This window comes from Monodelphis domestica, chromosome 1, assembly GCF_027887165.1.
Source record: "Monodelphis domestica isolate mMonDom1 chromosome 1, mMonDom1.pri, whole genome shotgun sequence".
NCBI lineage: Eukaryota > Metazoa > Chordata > Mammalia > Didelphimorphia > Didelphidae > Monodelphis > Monodelphis domestica.
Genome location: NC_077227.1, coordinates 648,509,939 through 648,529,386, shown reverse-complemented (window position 1 = coordinate 648,529,386; position 19,448 = coordinate 648,509,939). Strand labels below are relative to the sequence as shown.

Below are 19,448 nucleotides of genomic sequence, written 5' to 3'. Positions count from 1 at the left end.
TAGAACATTTAATTTACTACAGAATAAATTAATAAAACAAACAAAATAATTTTCCTTGAGCATGTCAAGAATTTAGCATGGTTAAAATTCCACTGAAAGGCAGCTGGCTATTATGGTTAAAGAAGGAACCCTGGAAAAGAAAGACCTGAATTCAAAGCATACCTCTGACACATATTGACTATGTGAACCCCAGGTTTAAGAAACACTCTGTAAGTGCCTACATCTTGGGGAACTTTAACAACCTGACTCATTAAAGGAGATTACTGGGGGAGGGGGTAGCTGGGTGGCTCATTAGATTAAGAGCCAGGCCCAGAGACTGGAGGTCCTGGGTTCAAATCTGGATGCAGGTACTTATGGGTTGTGTGACCCTGGGCAAGTCACTTGACCCCCATTGCCTACCCCTTACTGCTCTTCTGCCTCATAACTAATATCTAGTGTTGATTCTAAGATGGAAGGTAAAAGTTAAAAAAAAAAAAAAAAAGAAGAGCTTCCTTATCTGGGAATTTTCTGTACATATGAAATCACAGGTCTAGCTCCTATCCCTAAAATTCCATTACCATAAATTACAGTGGTACCTTGACACACAAGTTTAATTAGTTCCATGGCCAAGCTCATAACTCAATTTGCTCACATGTCAAATCTTTTTCCTTCATTTAATTTAATGTAAGTAAATGCAATTAATCCATTCTGGCTCCCAAAAAACACATGAATTTTTTGTTTTAAAGGTTTTTAAATATGAAAATGTACTTTATAAATAACAAATAAAAAATTTAAATATAAGAAAGAATGTAAAGAAATAAACTTGCTTATGAAATGCTATTTACCCTTAAGGTCAGATGAAGATGCTGGCGGAGGTTTTCATTTTGTGTGCTATCATCACTTAATGTAACTTACTCCCTACATATGTAATACTACATTTAAATGCAAAATTAACCTTACACATTACTTATGATATGTAACTTTATTGCTAAACTTAATTGCTATTTTTTTACTTTACTTAATTAGCATCATTTTCTTCATTGAATTTTAGCTGTTTTGCCACACTTTCCTCAATTTCATTTAGAGGCTATTTCAACAAAAACATTTCTATGGAAGTTTGTTTCTTCCTCCCTTTCAGAACATTTTGATAATATGTGAAACAAGTATCCTTATACAGCTCCAATGCAAAACCTATTACAAACTTTTCTGGGTGTGTCTTTTCAATAAACTGTTTCATTTCCCCCCAAATCCTCAACATTTCCTTAATCTCGATTGTATAGATTACCTCATCCACCTTGGGCTCCTCCCCACTAATTTCCTGCAAAACCTCTGTATGCTGTTGCTGCTGCAACTCCTTCAATTCCTCCATTGTCAGGACCCATGTTTAAAAGTTAAGAAATTTGCCCCAAAAACTGATGATAAAAGACAAAAATAAAGAAAAAAGCAAAAGCAATTCAATACAGAAGGTCACACAATCAGTTAAACACTGAACTAAAGAGACAGCCTTGTGTAACTTGTGAAACTGAATTTTTGGCAGGCTGTCTAGTGGAGGGTGGCAGAAGCTTGTGATGTAAATACCTACTCGTGACTTAAAACAAAAAATTTGAAATTAACTCTTCATATCTCAAATTGCTTAAGACTTAGGTGCTTGGGGGCAGCTGGGTAGCTCAGTGGATTGAGAACCAGCCCTAGAGACTGGGGGTCCTAGGTTCAAATCTGGCCTCAGACACTTCCCAGCTGTGTGACCCTGGGCAAGTCACTTGACCCCCATTGCCTAGCCCTTACCACTCTTCTGCCTTGGAGCCAATATACAGTATTGACTCCAAGACGGAAGGTAAGGGTTTAAAAAAAAAAAAAGACTTAGGTGCTTGTGTATCAAGGTACCACTGTACATGAAAATCTCATTCAAAAAATTTTAATGATAAACAGAAAAAATACTCAATTGTAGTACAGTAAGAAGAGCATGGGATTTAGAGTCAGAAGACCCAAATGAATTTAAATCCTGGCACTTCCACAATGCTTGTGACTTTGGGCAAGTCTCATTACCTCTCAGAGCCCCAGGATCCTCATCTATAAAATGAGTTTGAATTAGATTATCACCAAGGTCCTTTCAGCTCTAAATCCTGTTTTCTTATGTAAAATGTAATATCTCACCCCCAGCTGGGTTCAACAGCTTACTTAATTAGCAACTACCATAACAGTACTGATAAGGAAATTTAAAGTGTCTACTAATAATGCAAGAGACATAGGCCTTCAAAACATCAGTGAATTGAAATCTGCCCTACTTTCTTTCAAAGGACTGTTGTGAGGATTATTATAGTAAATGTGAAAGCCTTTTGAAAAGTTTTAAGCAAAAATTGAAATTTGAAAATTATTCCTTAAGTGTTAACTGAATACTGAAGGCTTAAGCTCTTTACACTAGCATACATAATCTAACTTGTCACAACCTCTGTGAACCTCAATTTCCTCATTTGCAAAATGGGGATGATAATAATAATAATAGCATCTACTTTATAGTGTTACCATGAGGAACAAATTAGATAAATTATGTAGAATGCTCTGTAAGCACTGAAGAACTATATAAATGTCTGCTATTATCCATTTTGGGGGCATAAAAGACATATATTAGTTAAAAAAAAAAGGGAATGTTAATAAGTAGTCTTGGGTTTCCTTGTTTTTTGCACCGTAGGCAGGAACTTGCCTTGCAGACCACCATATGGATTAGCTACAAAGATAGTCTCTGCGCTTGTGTCTCGCTCTCTCTCTCTCTCTCTACACACACACACACACACACACACACACACACACACACACACACACACACCACACACACCACACACACACACACACACTGCACTCACACACCTTAGAATCAATACTATTCAGTTCCAGAACAGAAGAGCTGGGCAATGGGGGTGGGGTGGAGGGTGTTAGGTGATTTGCCTAGAGTCACACAATTAGAAAGTGTCTGAGGCCAGGTTTAAATCAGTACCTCTATCTCTCAGTCTGGCTCTTAATCCACTGAACCACCTAGATGCCCTACACCTTAGGCCAGCATAGGCAAAGTTTTTCAGGTTCATGTGCCCAGACTGAAATTTCAAGCTGCCTGTGAGGTCCTCCCATACCCATTACCCCAAAGAGTGGAGGGAGGAAGAGCTTGCTTTGGGTGGCTAGACAAGAAAAAAAAAAGTCCTTGGGAGCTGAGAAGAGGGGGAATGGAGCAGCTCCCCAGAGTGCAGCCTCTGCAGGTGCACTGAAGCTTAGCCAAGGCTGCCTGAGGCAATTCTTTAAGACTTCTTGGCTTCCAGAACAGTTCCTGATTTGCATTGGTAGAGGGTGTTTCTTAACAAGAATTCCTTGTACTAATGAAATCCACAGACAAAAAAATTAATTAGCAATATTTTGTAAATGCTAGAGAAAGATAAATTAATTCCTTTAATTAAAACACTTGCAGGAAATGGGTTCTAAAAGTTATTAGTATCCATAACATGGAAATAAAGGAGCTCAGGAAAGAGGGCCATGTTAAAGGAATTTGGCCAAAGACAGCATATTCACCTGTACCAGTGATGGTGAACCTTTTAGAGACTGAGTGCCCAAACTGCAACTCTCACACTGAATGTGAGCTGCCCTCCTATCTTAAACAGGGAGAGGAAGCACTCCCATTGCACTGCTGGGCAGAGGAGTGGGTGATGACGGAAATGTTCTCAGGCAGTGGTGGAGAAAGGGAAGGGAGCAGCCCCCTCTGAAAGGCATGCCATAGGTTCACCAACAAAGCAAATGACACTAAAGTATGAAAGAACAATGAATGGGCAAATAACTCTTCAATCCAAAAGACACTCCTTAAAGATAATTCCCTAATTGGTGGAAAGTGTGGGAAGGAAAATTTGACTTTAAGCCTTTTTGTTTTACTTTGTTTACTCTTAAGAGTAACTATACTTACTTATACCACTTCCCTTTTCCCCCAGCCTTCAGTTCCCTACTCTTCAAGGGTATAAAATACATGGTATCAACATTGTTTAACAGCATGTAGCAACACAATACTCCACTCCCTCAATTTTGCAAGCTTTAAGACTTCACAAGGATTGGTTAAAAGCAAAAACAATCATTGCTAAGGAAAAGAAGCCAGATCAGCACAAGGAATATTCAACACCAGAATGAGGAATCATCTATTGGGTTTATCTTGGTCAGGACAATGAAATCTTGAGCATACAAGACAAAGTTTGCTTTTAACTTAGGGACACTCTCTAGTCTGCTTCATGATGACAAATACTGTTTCTATTTCCTTGTAACATTCTTACCCTCTTAGTTTACAAATCCAGCAGGAATTGAGAAGATGAACGTTTTTTAAAACATTTTCCCACCCCCATGAAAACTGAAAATTTTTTACGCTGGTCCTTTGAAACAGTATGAGAGGAGCCCATAGGCATTCCTAAGTTAGATTTTTATGATGCTATTTTGTTATTAATGATATCCTATATGTGGGGGAAGGATGAAGGAAAATAGGGAAGCTATTTATTTGGTTCATGAGTTCATCAAGTGGAAACTTTCTCTCTCCAGATGCATAGTTTCAAAAGAGTTGTTTTTAGGGCACTGTGGTGTAGGAACCAAGTAGTCTGAAAGACCTGGTTTCAAGTCCTATCTCTCACAAATTTATAATGTGACCTTGGGCAAATTATTAAATACTTCAAAGTCAACTTTCTTGCAAATAGATAGATTGATCTTCATTACTGGAGGAAATTTACTCACTAAGGAGCTCCCATTAATGTAATTCAAAGAACAGGCCAAAAAACCTAAAACAAAAATAAGAGTCCCACATATAATAGGTACCAGATAAATATTTTGTACTATAGAATTGGAAGAGCCCTCAAAGGTGATTTAGTCAATATGCTGTTAAAAATGGTCATCTAGTCTAGTTTTAAGACCTCTAATTTAGAAGAATGAACTACCCTCATGGCAATTCAAACTCAAAGATTAATAGCTGAAAAGAATCTTAAAGATAATCTAAATCCAACCCTTTCATTTTAGAGACGTAAGAATTTTCACTATATCACAATACTCTATGGAGAGATCTAATGGAATTTCTTCTTCTTCCTTCATTAAGTCTAAATTTTTCTACTCACAATTTTTAACCACTGCTTCTAATGTTCCTTTCTACAACCTAGCAGTACAGGCCATTCTGCCAATTATGAATTCCATGTTGCATTATCTAGCCCACATTTATTCATCTTTTATCACAATAACAGCAGATGGGGCTTTATTAAACATTTTGCTAAAATTTAAGCAAACTATTATTTGTAGAATGTCCCTGCTCTAAGGAAACCTGTTAAAAGGAGGTAAAGTTTAGAACCTGTTCTTAACAAAGCTATATGGATCTTATGAATCACTAACGCTTCATCTATATGTTCACTAACCAGACTCTAAAAACACTAGCATTTTTACAAAAAATGAAGTTCAATGATCTAATACTTGAAGTCTCCATTCCACCCCTCAATTTTTCTTTCTTTTAAAAATAGGGATATTTTCTTTTCTCTAATCCTATGATACCTTTGAAGGTTCTTTTAGTACCTTATGATTTAGGATAAGCCTGATGACCTGAACTCATCAAGGACAAAAGAAGATCTTTTATCAATATTTATCTTGGGTTTCAAGTATATATTAGCTATTTTTGTTCTGTCCCAGTCCAAAGATCATTCTTCTCAGCAAAAAAAAAAAAAAAGAGTTGAAGAGATTTGTTTTCTCTCCTGATTGTCTTTTATCACTGTCAACCTTGAGCAGTCCTTCAATCCCCTTTGTTGTCCTTAGTTTTCCTCATTATCCTGAGTTTATTTGAACATTCTAAGACACCACTCTTATAAGACAAATGCTTTTAAAAATTATCTTTAGTTCCTTTTCTTCCATTTTTCATTCTCTTTAAAATTTAAATCAGTTAATGAGTTCCTTGTATAGGTCACACAGTTCTAAGATCATTCTTGTCTTTCCCTCACTTCTTTTTGTGTCTTTAGAAATCAGTTCTTGAAAGGTCCCATAAATACAAAAAGATTTAGTATCAGCACTTTTTGTTGAAAACAAACTAGGAAAGTGGATACCTATTATCCAGGAAATGCCTAACCAACATCACAGGTAAAGATAATGGAATTTACATAATCAAATATGAGGAACTTCAACAGGAAAAAATTTGTAATAATTGAAATAGAATGAAGTAAATAGAACCAAATTTTAAAAATATACATGACTAGAATAATATAAATGAAAATACTAAAAATCCATTTAACTCTGATGAACTATAATGATTAATCTTGGTACAGGAAGAATGATGACAGACACAATCCTCACAATTGAAAAGTAGGAGCCAAAAGACCCTTCAATCTGTACTGATTTGGTCATTGTGCCTCTAGGTTTTGCTTGAGTATTTCATGGCAGAGAGTGGGGGGAAGAAAAAGTGATTAAAGGTAAATTATTAGTGTAAAAACAAACAAAAAAAGGCAACAACAAAACTTTTAAGCTCTTTTAAAATTTATTACCACTCTTGAGAACTTTTTATCTTTTGGACTTACTTTTAAAAGCCACTGGATCCTACTGAATGTCTCTTTTAATTCTAACATTCCTTTCCTTTCTGCCTCTATCACAAAATCTAAGATGGAATTTGGGAAAGGGAATAAGCTTGTATTGTATACTGTGTGCCAGTCACTGTGCTAGCTAAGTACTTTACAAATATTATCATATTTGAAGTCATTTCCTCTAAAGATTCCTGTCATTTCTACTATAATGACCAATTCTTACTTGCTGATGAGAATAAGACCCAGAATACTTCTCTGTTGTTGATTCCTTCCCCTTTTGAAAGAATTATGAAAACCTTTCAAGATACTGTAAGCTTCTCTACTTTTGAAGGAAAATGCCTATGTCTAGTTAAAAGAAGTCCCCTTACACTTTAATACCATGCCTCTGTGCCAATCTAGTGATGTTTCCTAAAATTTTACCTACTTTCTTGTCCTATAGTGTATTTCATTGTCAACATAGCTTCTGTTTCTGCTTCTATTATCTTAACCTAAATGCTCTCTGGTTCTTGAATTTCTTCATATAAGTATAGCTTCTTAATATATGTTTCTATTCTGCCCCACCATCAAGACTTTACTTATACTGTTTCTTTTGAATATGGTAAATCTTTCAAGAGTAGTATTTTAGTCATGAGTCTCATCTTGCCAATTCTCAATGACACAACTAAAAAGGTCAATTTCCTTTCCTTGCAAGAGCCTAATTCCTCTTGCTTATTATACACCCACTATATATAAAATTTGTGTATATAAATGTATGTATGGCCATGTAAAACTAGTACCTTTCTTGGATTTTTCTCTTTTGAACTTATGCATATCTTTACTAGTACTGTCTATGGTTCCCAGTTGAGGTGAAAAGGCACCTGGTCCTACACCTCTTTTCCTATTCTAGATTCTCATACTTTCAAGTCACAATATGCTGACTTTCCATGAATTGCGAAAATATTTCAGTTGATGCAAAGAAAATACTTGATCAGAGTGGACACATCAGCTACCATTATTGTGACAATGGCACTGAAGATAAAGGGTAGAGAAATTCCTTTCTAAGATTCTTAGATCAACTTGGATAAGAAATGCATTTAAAAAAAATACAATTTGCAGATTTGAAGTTAGCTATCAATGAGATTGGCTAGAACAGCTCACTGGAGCATTTAATCAGCCCAGTTTTTTTCCCCCCTTACCTATTAGAATTGTATGCTAAAAATAAGGTACTTGGCTCAAAGGAATAATAAAGTGGAGGAATTCCATGGGAATTGGAACAACCTCCAGGAAGTGATACAGAGCGAAAGGAGCAGAACCAGGAGAACATTGTACAGAGACTGATACACTGTGTTACAATCGAATGTAATGGACTTCTCCATTAGTGGCAATGCAGTGAACCTGAACAACTTGGAGGGATCTATGAGAAAGAACACTATCCACATTCAGGGGAAAAACTGTGGAAGTAGAAACACTGAAGAAAAACAACTGCATGATTACATGGGTCGATGGGGATATGATTGAGGATGTAGACTCTAAATGAACATCCTAGTGCAAACAGCAACAACATGGAAATGGGTTCTGATCAAGGACACATGTAATACCCAGTGGAATTGCGCATTGGCTATGGGAGGGATTGGGTGAAGGGAAAGGAGGAATAGAAAATGATTTTTGTAACCAAGGAATAATGTTTGAAATTAACCAAAACAAACAAAAAATGTTAAAAAAAAAATAAATAAAACAAGGTACTTAATTTTCTTGCTGACAATAAATTTAGGTTGGTGGGTTCAGAACTGGTGGAATCTTTAATATGCCACAGAACCGGATTCCTACTTCTTACATCCAGATATGGGTCCCTATGATTTATTTTCTGATCCTTTTCTACATTTCTGCTCTAGACAAACCATTTTTTCTCTTCCTAAACCTGGTCTGTCTCCTTTATAGAAGAAAAGTTGTTGGCCTTTTGTATTTTAAAATTCCTCCTCTAGAGTTCCAATGACCTCACATTTACTTGTTTCTTTTGGCCCTTTTGGGTGAGGTAGGAGTTCCAAGAAGCCCTTTCCCTCATCCTTTTTCTCTCTCTGACTTGTTGGAGGGACTAAAGCACAGTAATTAGTCAGTTACAAAGGAAGGTTCTACCATTCAGTGAAGATACATTCCTTTGTCTTAATTCTAAGCTAGCATCTATGCTTAATTTTCCTAGTGGTCATGAAGTCTATTAAGGAAACACCTTTCCCTAGAACTTGTACATATGAGTAATCTACAATGGTTAGAATTAGACAGTCTCAAAGCCCTTAGTCCATTTTTGGTTATCCTTTAAAATTTATTTCCTATCTATCTCCTCTAGCTGCCAACTGAGATGACTGACAGGCCCTCATCTTAATGGGAAAAAAACAGACACACAAAAAACAACTAAGCCTTTTCCCCTAGCTCATATTATTCCAGCTTTACCTAATTCCTCAGATTCTTTTGGATTACACTTCATTCAGGTGCTTCTTCCTCCTAGAGAAGTAGTTTTTCAGAATTTTATCATCTGAATTTTAAAATGACAAAATAAATATGTAATTAAAAAAATTAAAATAATCTAATTTTCTCTATAGGAAGAGTAGGGTCATTTCCTTATAATCACTTTAGACACCACTGTATTATTCTTCCATCTGACTCAAATTCAAATATTTTCTCCACTCTTGCTTCCAAGACACAGAGAATCATGAAGATTTGTTCAGTATAAATTTAGGCTACTAAATTTCAACTTGACCCATAGCAAGTGCAGAGAAATCCCCTTTTATCTATTCTTCAACCCACTCCCCACAGAAAATATTACAGACTATCTTCTTAAATTTGCAACTTCCTACCTTCTAATAAACTTCAAGCTTAGTGGATGACCTTGCCACTTACTCTTTTTGAAAAGTTGAGCCTATCTGTCCAGAAAATTAAATTTAATCGCCATCTTCAGCTCAATTTCTATAACTTTTCCTTTCTATTTCTATTACTGTAGAAAGAAATATATAATGTGATATAGTGAGAAGAATATTGGATTAAATGTCAGAAGATTAAGGATCTAAAACCCCATTAGAACATTAACTCACCAATTTACCTTTCTCAGATCTCTTTACCAAATTTCCCTAGCTATAAACTGAGAGTTAGAATGAAAGTCTTTCATCCTCTAATAGTTGGTGATTATGAAGGAGTATCCCTTTTTCCTCATCAAATGTACTTATTTCTCTACTTTCTGAAGTTATCTACTTTTCCTTGTTTCCCCATATATCCCCTCCTTACTTAACATCCTTATCTATCTCCTTGCATTGATTTCTACTACTTTCAAAAGCATGTACAGGTCTTTAAAACAACAACAACAAAAATCCTTCTCTTTATAATCTGAAGTATTCCTCAAGTTAAATTTTTTCAGTTTACTTACACTGCCTACATTTCAGAGGCTCAGAATTAGAGGTTTCCAAAACATATCTGAACATGTGAACTCTAGTAAAATATACATAAAACAAGTAGTCATACCAATCTTTGCTTGAAGACCACCAGCCCACCAGTGAGAGTGAACTCACTTCAGAATTGGTTCATTCTATTTTTGAACACAATAAGCTATAACTGATTATGAGTTTTACCCTACATTAATCTTAATTTTGCCTTCAAAAAACTTGCCTATTTTCCTTCCAGCTTTACTTTTTGATCCTAATTAGGCCCTTTAGAGAAAGACAGAACAATCCGAATCCCTTTTTCTGGTGATAGATCTTCAACAGTTTTCATATCCTTTCTAGGTCTTCTATTCTCCAGGGTAAACATCTTCACTTCTTTTAACCTGTCTCCATGTAGCAGGATCTGAAGACCTTTCACTATCCTGATTGTTCATTTTATTACCTCCCATTCTTTTCTTGAACTCCTGCCATTTGGTTTTCAATCCTTGTATTCTGCTATTAAAGTTACCAATGATTTTTTTTTAAGCTAAATACAAAGGCTTATCTTAATATCTTAGTATGAGGATCAGATAACCACTGGGGTCATCCAACTCTGTAACCTTCATTTAAGGAGGAAGCTCAGTTTCAAACAACTCATCTCTCACCAGGCTTCACTACTTTGGAAAAACTTCTCTGGTTTTTCTACTATTCCTCCTTCCAATACCTTCCACCCCATTTTAAACTTCCTTTTGTTTTAAGCACTGTCCCCTTGAGGGAAGGGACCATATACCCTCCTCCTACCATTTGTATACTTAGCACAAAAAGTCTGGCACATAACCTCATATTTTTATTGACTGACTGCTTTTTCTCCTATCCTTCTGACCACCACTTTTATCAAATATTCTTCTTTCTTATTCCTAACTGTGGTAGTCCCACAAGACTCACTTTGGCTCTCTGCTTTACTCTCTCTAAAAAGATTAGAAAGTTCTAGATCTGGAATAAGAGTAATGCAATGAGCCGATCATTGTGGATAAGTCACAACCTCTGAGTCTGTGAATCCCTCATTAATCAAAAGGGAAACAGATACCCATATCCTATCTAGGTCAAAGGATAATGATAAAAACATTATGTAAACCTTAAAATGCTAGAGAAACTTCAATTATTCAGAATATTTCCACTTTCTCTTAACTTAATATCTAACATGCCTGAAAACAAACTTCACCATCTCCTATGAATATGCTCCAACTCCAAACTATGAGGATTATTTTTAACTCTCCAACAGTCAGCAAAAATCAACCATGGACTCTTTTCTAAGATTTCTTTTGAAATGTTCCTTTATTCGTTCAACTGTTTATCACCTGATTCCTGAATTCTTGCAATAGTCTAATTGCTTTTCCATCTTCTAAGGTCTCTCTTCTCATACTGCTCTCTAGACTTACTTTCTATTGTCAGATTAACTTCATAAAACACCTTTTATTGTGTTCAAGAACCTATGATATCTCCCTGTTATTTATTGTCAAGTCCAAACTTCTTAACATAGCAAAATTCTTTATGATCTGGCTCTATTTTACTCATGAAATTTTTACTCTTTAAATCATAGAATATCAGAGCTGACAGAGGCCTTACATCATCTAATCCAACTTCTCATTTTAGAGATGAAGAACTTAAACTCATAAAGGGGAAGTAACCTGACTAGGTCACATGTCTAATTTATGGCATACCCGGGACTACAATTCAAGATTTTTGACTTCTTAGTTTAGTATACTATCTAGCATTTATATATGTAATCTCATTTTATCCAACTAGTTTTGCCTCTCAATCTAGTTTTCATCAGTATTCTAGGTTACTGCATCATTAATTCCGCAATCTCCCTTACAATCACTGAATCTTCCAGGAATGATTTCCCTTATGGCCCTGGTCTACAATTAATCCCTCTCCTGAATCTTTATTGTACCAATTCTCTCATGAAAGTTTAATACTTGATCACATATAGTGATTCTTTTTCTTTTCTTCTCCCTCCAATTTCCCTCATAATATCATAGCTTGCCTAAACTGCTCATCTTAATCTCAAGGATAACAGTTATATAGTCATTCCTATTTCTTAATAACATTTGTATATTCAGTATTTGTTTGTATGTTATTTCCTTGTATTTTCTAGGACCTATGTTTTAGATGCCCTAATTTATAAGCATACTTGGCATAAGGATGTCTTTTATTTCTTCACAGTGCCTACAAACAATGCAATTCAATAAGTGTACTTATTATACTTGTTAAGCATATGCTACTTGCAAGGCAGTCTGCTAGAGATACAAAAACAAAATGAAAACTATACTACTCCTTTGCCACATGTCCTCTCTAAGCTCAAGGCCACTTTCTCCCAGCCTCTGAATGTACTGACAGAAAGGTGTCAGACTTTTGAGAAGATTTTGGCACCAACTATTCTTGCTATATGATGGTAATACCCCTAACTAAAAGCTTAAATAAAAGAAATGAGTACCCTTACATTCTTAGAAGTGGGTAATATAATATTTAAATAGATATATTTGAAAAGAGAGGGAGCACTAAAACTAAGAAGATTAGGAAAAGCTCCCAAAAGGGGGTAGCATCTGAGTTTAGCCTTGAAAGAAGCCAAAGATTCTAAAAGGGAGCGGTAAGAAGTGCTATAGGAAAGAGCCTGTGCAAAGACAACTGGAAGTAGCAAGTGTTCCCATGAAAGCAGTTATTACCTGTTTTTATCTAGTGTAAGCATCACCAGTGCTTCTGCTCCTAGCTCCCAGCTCTCCCAACTTTGAAACTAAGCCTAAGAACCACATCCTAGGACAGCTGGGTGGCTCAGTGGATTAAGAGCCAGACCTAGAAACCAAAGGTCCTAGGTTCAAATCTGTCCCCAGCACCTCTTACCTGTGTGACCCAGGGCAAGTCACTTAATCACCACTGCCCAGTCCTTACTGCTCTTCTGCAGTAGAACCAATACATATTATTGATTTTAAGGTAGAGGGTAAGAGTTTAAAAAACAAAACAAAACCTGAAACAACCACATCCAGAGCTAACTATATCTTGGGCACTAGACAATGCTCACCTATGGTAACTATCATTCCTTGTCCTCAACCTCCCACCTATGCTATTTCCATTTGTTTACTTTCTTAGGCTGACAGAGCAACATAAAAAAAAAAAGGTGACCGAACCTGCAATATGTTGTTCTTCACTCTTGAGTGTCTATATGAGATTTTTTTGGAGGAATGCAAACATCTAAAGTTATGTGACCACAGTCAGGTTATTTTAGCTTTCTGGGACATGTGTTCTATCTTTAAAATTGAGGAAAATGTCATTTGTCACTGCCAGTTTCCTATACTTTGATTATGAATAAATAGTGCCACATATCTACAGTACACACTTCAAAAGGTCAATCAGTGCATCTCTGGCACCAGGCAGAACTTCACAGAAACTAGTCAAAAAATTTTCTATTCTACTATAAAAAAAAAATTTAACAATGTCCTGAAAAGTACATTATAGTGTCCAATAACTCTCAGTTCTAATAAACAACTCTTCTCATTAGTTTTCTCTTTAGGGGAAAGATCCCTTTGGCAACTATGGTCTATTTTTTCTTGATTCGTCTTTAATAGACATGTAAAACATTTAAAAATTATAAGAAATTTATTAAATTAATAATACCTCAGAGCATTATAGCCTCATATGAATTAGGTAGCAAAGAACATTAAATGTCATTTCCCTTCTCTATCCTATCCTCCCAAATTTACAATAAAGGAATAAGCAATGTGGCAAATCTTACAGTCAAGATCTGTAATCAAGTGCTAACACATATGTTATATGGTCCTTGGCAAGCCATAATCTCTTGGCGCCCAAATCTATTCCTTTTATGTCCCATACCAGCTGCTAAACTTTCATGAGTAGAGGAAGTTTTCACAATAGAAATTCCTAATACCAATGAAATGAAAAGGTCCAGATCCATCCTTTTGCTCACCAAAAACTCTACAATTCTAACCTAATTTTCCCCCCTTTTAAATTGTAATTTTAAGAAACTAAAATTTACTTTTTTCAAGTTTCACTATTAAAAACATTAATGAAAACATCCTCATTGCTAACCGGCTATCACTACATTCAACATGCAGTGAATACTGACTTCATGATGCCTAAGATTTTTTTTTTTTAATTCTTACCTTCCATCTTGGAATCAATACTGTGTATTGGTTCCAAGGCAGAAGAGTGGTAAGGGCTAGGCAATGGGTGTCAAGTGACTTGCCCAGGGTCACACAGCTAGGAAGTATATGAGGCCACATTTGAACCTAGGACCTCCCATCTCTAGGCCTGGCTCTCAATCCACTGAGCCACCTAGCTGCCCCCCCCCCCCAGATTGTTTATGAAGTAATGAATACATTCAAATCATTTGTAAGTCCAAAAGAAGATATGTGTGCAAAAATATTGTTTAATAATTTAAATATAACAATTAAAAAGAAAAAAACAAAAATTCCTTAACAGACTAAATGTGGTTTTGCAAACTTAACAGGAAAAAATAATAGAAATAAACCTACAAAAATTAAAGGAAATTAAGTAAAATTACACACACCCCCCACCACCATTTTCTAGTATATGTGTTTTACAATAGACAATTCATTCTCTGCAGATTAGCTTCATTTACATACAAGTAGCCAAGATTTTCCTTGACCAAGGAATAACCATTACCTCTTGAGGTAGCCCATTCGATTTCTGAACAGTTTTAATTGCCAGGAATATTTTCCTACCTCTATCTTTGGACAGTTCTAATTGTTGGGAAGATTTTTCTCATATTAAGTCTATCTGCCTCCCACTGTAACAAATGCCCTTCCTCCTTTCAACAGAGGTCTCAATGTTATAGTCATACAAAAACAGGGGTGGAGGTGGAGAGAATAATATGTCATTAGACATTTATTTAATATTTACTATGTGACAGGCAGTATACTAAAGCACTGAGGATATAAAAGAAGGCAAAAACTTCCTGCCCTCATGGAGCTTACATTCTAATAGATAATATAACATGTAAAGGAGTAGGTAGATAAAAGATGTTCAGAACAGATTATGAGAGAGGATGGAATCATAAATAAATTTTAATAGTTGATTCTCATAAAAAACTAGGTCTTTGTAAGAAAATTTAATAACCAATCCCATCTAAATATTTGAGGAACAGAAAAGTAAACTATGTAATACTTCTGACAACCAATTAACAGTGAAATAAGAAAACAGTATGAGTTTCACTATTCATATAATTTCCCCTCACATTGTAGTATATTTCCATTACAATGCATATACCATTCAAATTTTCATAATGAATCATGAGAACTTAAAAGGCAATTGCAAAACTAAATTGAATTCAGATTTTTAAAACTAAATTCTATATTAGTTACTTTAAATACTCAGGCAAAAGAACATTGTAGCCACTCAGTGATTAAAACATAATTGCGTTCAAAATAAACAGCAAATTCAAAGGAAAATCTCTTTCCCCAAATGAAATAACTAATTTTATAGTCAAATATAAAACATAAAGGAAAAATAGCTATACACAAAGTATCCTCCTATCAGGATACTAAAAATACAACTTAAAATGGGACATCAAAACTATTTCCTATAGAATCTCAATCTTGATTCAAAGAATCTAACTTCATACACAACATACCCTCCTTGATTTAAAGAAAATCCTTTAATTTTCTATCTTTGAATCTAGACATGCTCCTTCAGCAATAACACTGAAAAATCAGTGTTTTCAAATAAAAACAAAAGCAACTTGAATAAGATATTTTCACAAATTACAATTTAAAAAATTCACTTTTCTTTTTTAGCATGGAAATAATTTTTAATCTGTAAAATAAGCCAAAATCTGTTACTTTGTTTCGGAAACACATTTTGTCCTAAGAAGAAAACTTCATGATCTGTGCCTAATTGATACTGCTTTGATCTAAGGAAAATCCTAAATGAAAAATAAACTACTACTTGCCTGTTGTTTCTGATATGCAGTGTTTGGATTTATCTTTGATTCCAACAGTAGTGACCCTAAAAAGTGACAAGAACAACATATTTAAAATTTCAACTTTAAAAACAAAAAAAAAATCACACATGAAAAAATTCTCATGACTCTTCAGCCAACTAGACATCTGTTTTGAAGTAAAGAAATATGTTCCAATTCACATTTTCTCTCCACATCCAGCAAACACATTTTATTTAAAATACAACTCTTATTTTCCACACCTCCATCTCTGTCCAGCGTTTTTTGAAAAAGAAAATTGAAGAAACCAAATGACAATTAAAGGTCAACTGAAACCAAATTAAAAAAAAAATTCACAAGACTGAAGCCAAGTTGAAAAAAACAACCCAACATTAATATCCTACCACACTATAGCAACAAATCTTAGATCAATACAAAATTACACTATTTCATTTATTCATCTCATTCAATAAAAAACAAAACTTGAAATACTTTGTGTACAGGCAGAATTCTGTGGCTATTTAAAATACATTTACTCCAGTGCCTACTATGTACTAGGAGCCAGAGATACAGATACAAAGAATGAAACAATCCTTTTTCTGGAGGAACTCCCATACCATTTAAAATAGAAAGGAAAGTGCAGGTGAGTGTCAGGGGAATGAGATACAGCAAAGGTTTATTTAAAAAAATTTTGACCCTATACTATACTCCAAAGTAGCAAATTACTGCTTTACGCTTTCCAGTGTCAAAACTTGGGTTATAAATCAATGAACACGAGTTTACAAACAGTCTGCTTTGGTGTCTATCCTGCTTGCAGGGTAAAGTATCCCTTTCATCTCGATCTCCACAAAGGAATACTCTGGAGCTACCTCAGACCTAAGTGTGCGTGTGTGTGCATGTATCGTGGCAACAGTGCAGTAACCGACACCAGGCCCGTGGGGGCTTTTGGATTGCCCCAGCACCTGTCGGGGGTGGCAATTAAGGCAGGGGGTTAAGACCGAAAATTTTTTTTTGAAAAAATAATGATTTCTTATCAACCAAAGTTTTATTTGACACATCCCAGAAATAATATCACCTAGAGGGAAAAATAAATAGGACTCCAGCTTTCAGGCAAGGAACCCTCAGTTCTTGATTATTTCCTCCCCTCAGCCTCACAACCAAAACCAGGGTGGAGAGGAAGTAAAGTAAAACCCGGTCCAGGGTCCGAGGGCGGGGAACCATAAAACAGCTGCTAATTAGGGGTAAACAAGGGAAGGCTGGGCTCCTCTCACAGTAGGTACGAGGAGAAATAAAAGCGATGGACTCCTCGTCAGGAAGCAGGGAGGCCTGGGGCCTAAGCGAGTGGGCCCCCACCTCCTATGTCCCTCCCCCATCCCTGGATTCTTACCATCGGACTCGGCCCGCACCAGGAGCGACATGCCCTTGAGCCGCTCCACGTAGGTGGAGGAGACGTGCCCCGTGCCCCTGTCGTCCCATTGCCGGTCCTCGTTCAGGGTGTACACCTTCACCCGCCGCCGTGTATCCGACATGGTGGCTGGCCGCTGCACTCCTTCCTCCGGCCGCCGCCGCCGCCGCTTCCTTCTCGTTAATCTAATCTGAGATCCTCAGTCCCGGGAGCACGCAGCGGCAGCGGCGGCGGCTCCAGACAGGCCCCTGTTCACCATGGCTCCCGAGAGCAGTCGCACGGAGGGGTGACTACAGCTCCCGAACCCCGGCACCTCTGGCCTCTCTAACTTTCACCGTCTTCTCTCCCTACCCACCCCGCTCATAGACGCCCACCCCCCCTCCGCCCACCCCCCAAAAGCCCCCCCCTCCGGGGCTCGTTCGCTCTCCCGCCGCCGCCGCCGCTGCCGCCGTAACCACTACAAGTCCGCCATCTTGTAACCCGATTCTCTCTGCCTTTCTCTTCCTCCTCCAGCGGGCTCGCACGGGCTGTCCTAGCAGGGGCTACGGCGGCCGACAAGCTCAAAGCCTGTCTACTAGTCCCGCACGCGCTTCCTGGGGCCAGTGCTGCAGGCAGGAGAAGCGTTCTCGCGAGCGGGGAGGGAGGGAGGGAGGTGAGTGGGAGGAGGATGGGGGAGTCTAGTGAGGCCGGGAATTCGAAGGGGAGGGGCGTCTTCTGAGCCTGGAGCTTTTAACGTTCCCTTACTCGGGCTCCTCTGAATGGAGTCTCCCACGAGCTCCGTTTGGATCCCGGGTGGACGAATGAACAAACTGAGGAATTGGTTTGTTTAGACTCGCTAATATGGAGGAGAAGGAGGCGGAAGCCCGTAGGTGGTTGGGGGGTGACACGGTTGAGGGGTCCTCCAATTCAAATCGATGACCGACGCCGGCTGGCAGCGGGCTGCCAGAAGGGGCACGAAGAGGAGTGTGTATGTTGGGGAGGGACCTTACCCCGAAGTAGGGGCACCTCTCGTGACCGCGGAGGCACTCTCGACGACATGCTTTAGACAGACTTCCTTTCCTTCCCCACGCTGCTACTGGGAATCTTCCGACGTGTCCAGGAGGAAGATGGGTACAATCTATCCAGTGGTTGCGACCGAAGTCCCTGCTTATGAACTTCCCGGGGTGGTTTGCTTCCTTTGGTCTTTGGTTTTAGTGGGCCCTTGGTTTTCTTATTTTGATAAAATTGGAAGGGCAGTGCATCTTGGGAGTTGTAGTCTTGTGTCAAACAGCAACAGCCAGACACTTGGAGAGAATAACCATTGAGCAAAGGTTGGATAAGCCCAAGTATTTCGTATAAACGTAAAGGGATCCTGGAAGGCAAGACCAAAAGTAGAATTCTCCCTGTGTTTTGCACCTTTGCTGTACTTAAAAATATACTTTATGGATGTACTGCCCCTCCAAAGTGGGATGTAAAAAGCTATGCAACAGTTTTCCCATTAACCTCATCTTTTTAATCTATAGCTTGGCTTGGCTTTTATTTCAACCATCAATTGCTATTTGTATTTTGAATGGAAGGGATTCGAAAAGGGGAAATTGAGGTACCAAGACATTTTCCAATGTTTTGTGATAGAACAACCATACTCGGAAAACATCCTTGAGCTACCTAAGTTAGTTTCCTTTTCACGTTAAAATAACTCACCCATAGGTCTTTCCATTCACCGAAAATCTTGAGCTTGGCCATTTGGGAAAAAAAGGGAATAGTACTGAATTTGGAGCCACAGAAACCTGTCTTGGAGCATGTACTTGGGCAGATAACTTATGTGAGCCCAAACTTTTTAAATTGTAAAGTAAGGATAATGATACTTGAAGTACTAACTCAGTCATGTGAGACATAGAATAATGTATACAAGGTTGCCTAGAAGTTAATAAGCTATTAAAGCTTGTAAGTTATTATTCTTTAATGGCTTAAAATTTCACTAAGACTTTTAGGTCACCTTGTATAAAGTATTTAAATATAAACTGTTATTATCTGTCCTCTTGCTAGATTATGAGCCATCTGAGGGTATGGTGCTTTACATTTTGATCCTCTCAAGAACAAGAAGTTTTATACTCCCCCGCTTCCCCCCTCAAAAAAAAACCCAAATAATTTATCTTTGAAATCTCAGTTTA

At 37.3% G+C, this 19,448-nt stretch overlaps 1 protein-coding gene across 2 annotated transcripts in view; it reads right to left on the bottom strand.

The window, feature by feature from the left end:
- Positions 1-17,929, bottom strand: part of PPP4R3B (protein phosphatase 4 regulatory subunit 3B) — an 85,155-nt gene extending 67,226 nt beyond the window's left edge. Inside the window, exons 1-2 of one of the 2 annotated variants that reach the window (XM_007476808.3) lie at positions 17,281-17,929; positions 15,906-15,961 (exon numbers count right to left, since the gene is read on the bottom strand). In XM_007476808.3, the coding sequence (XP_007476870.1) occupies positions 15,906-15,961; positions 17,281-17,422 (198 nt within the window). In that variant the 5' untranslated portion in view covers positions 17,423-17,929. The remainder of the gene's footprint in view (positions 1-15,905; positions 15,962-17,280) is intronic. The other variant, XM_001375122.4, reaches the window with a different exon arrangement.
- Positions 17,930-19,448: the final 1,519 nt, after the last annotated feature.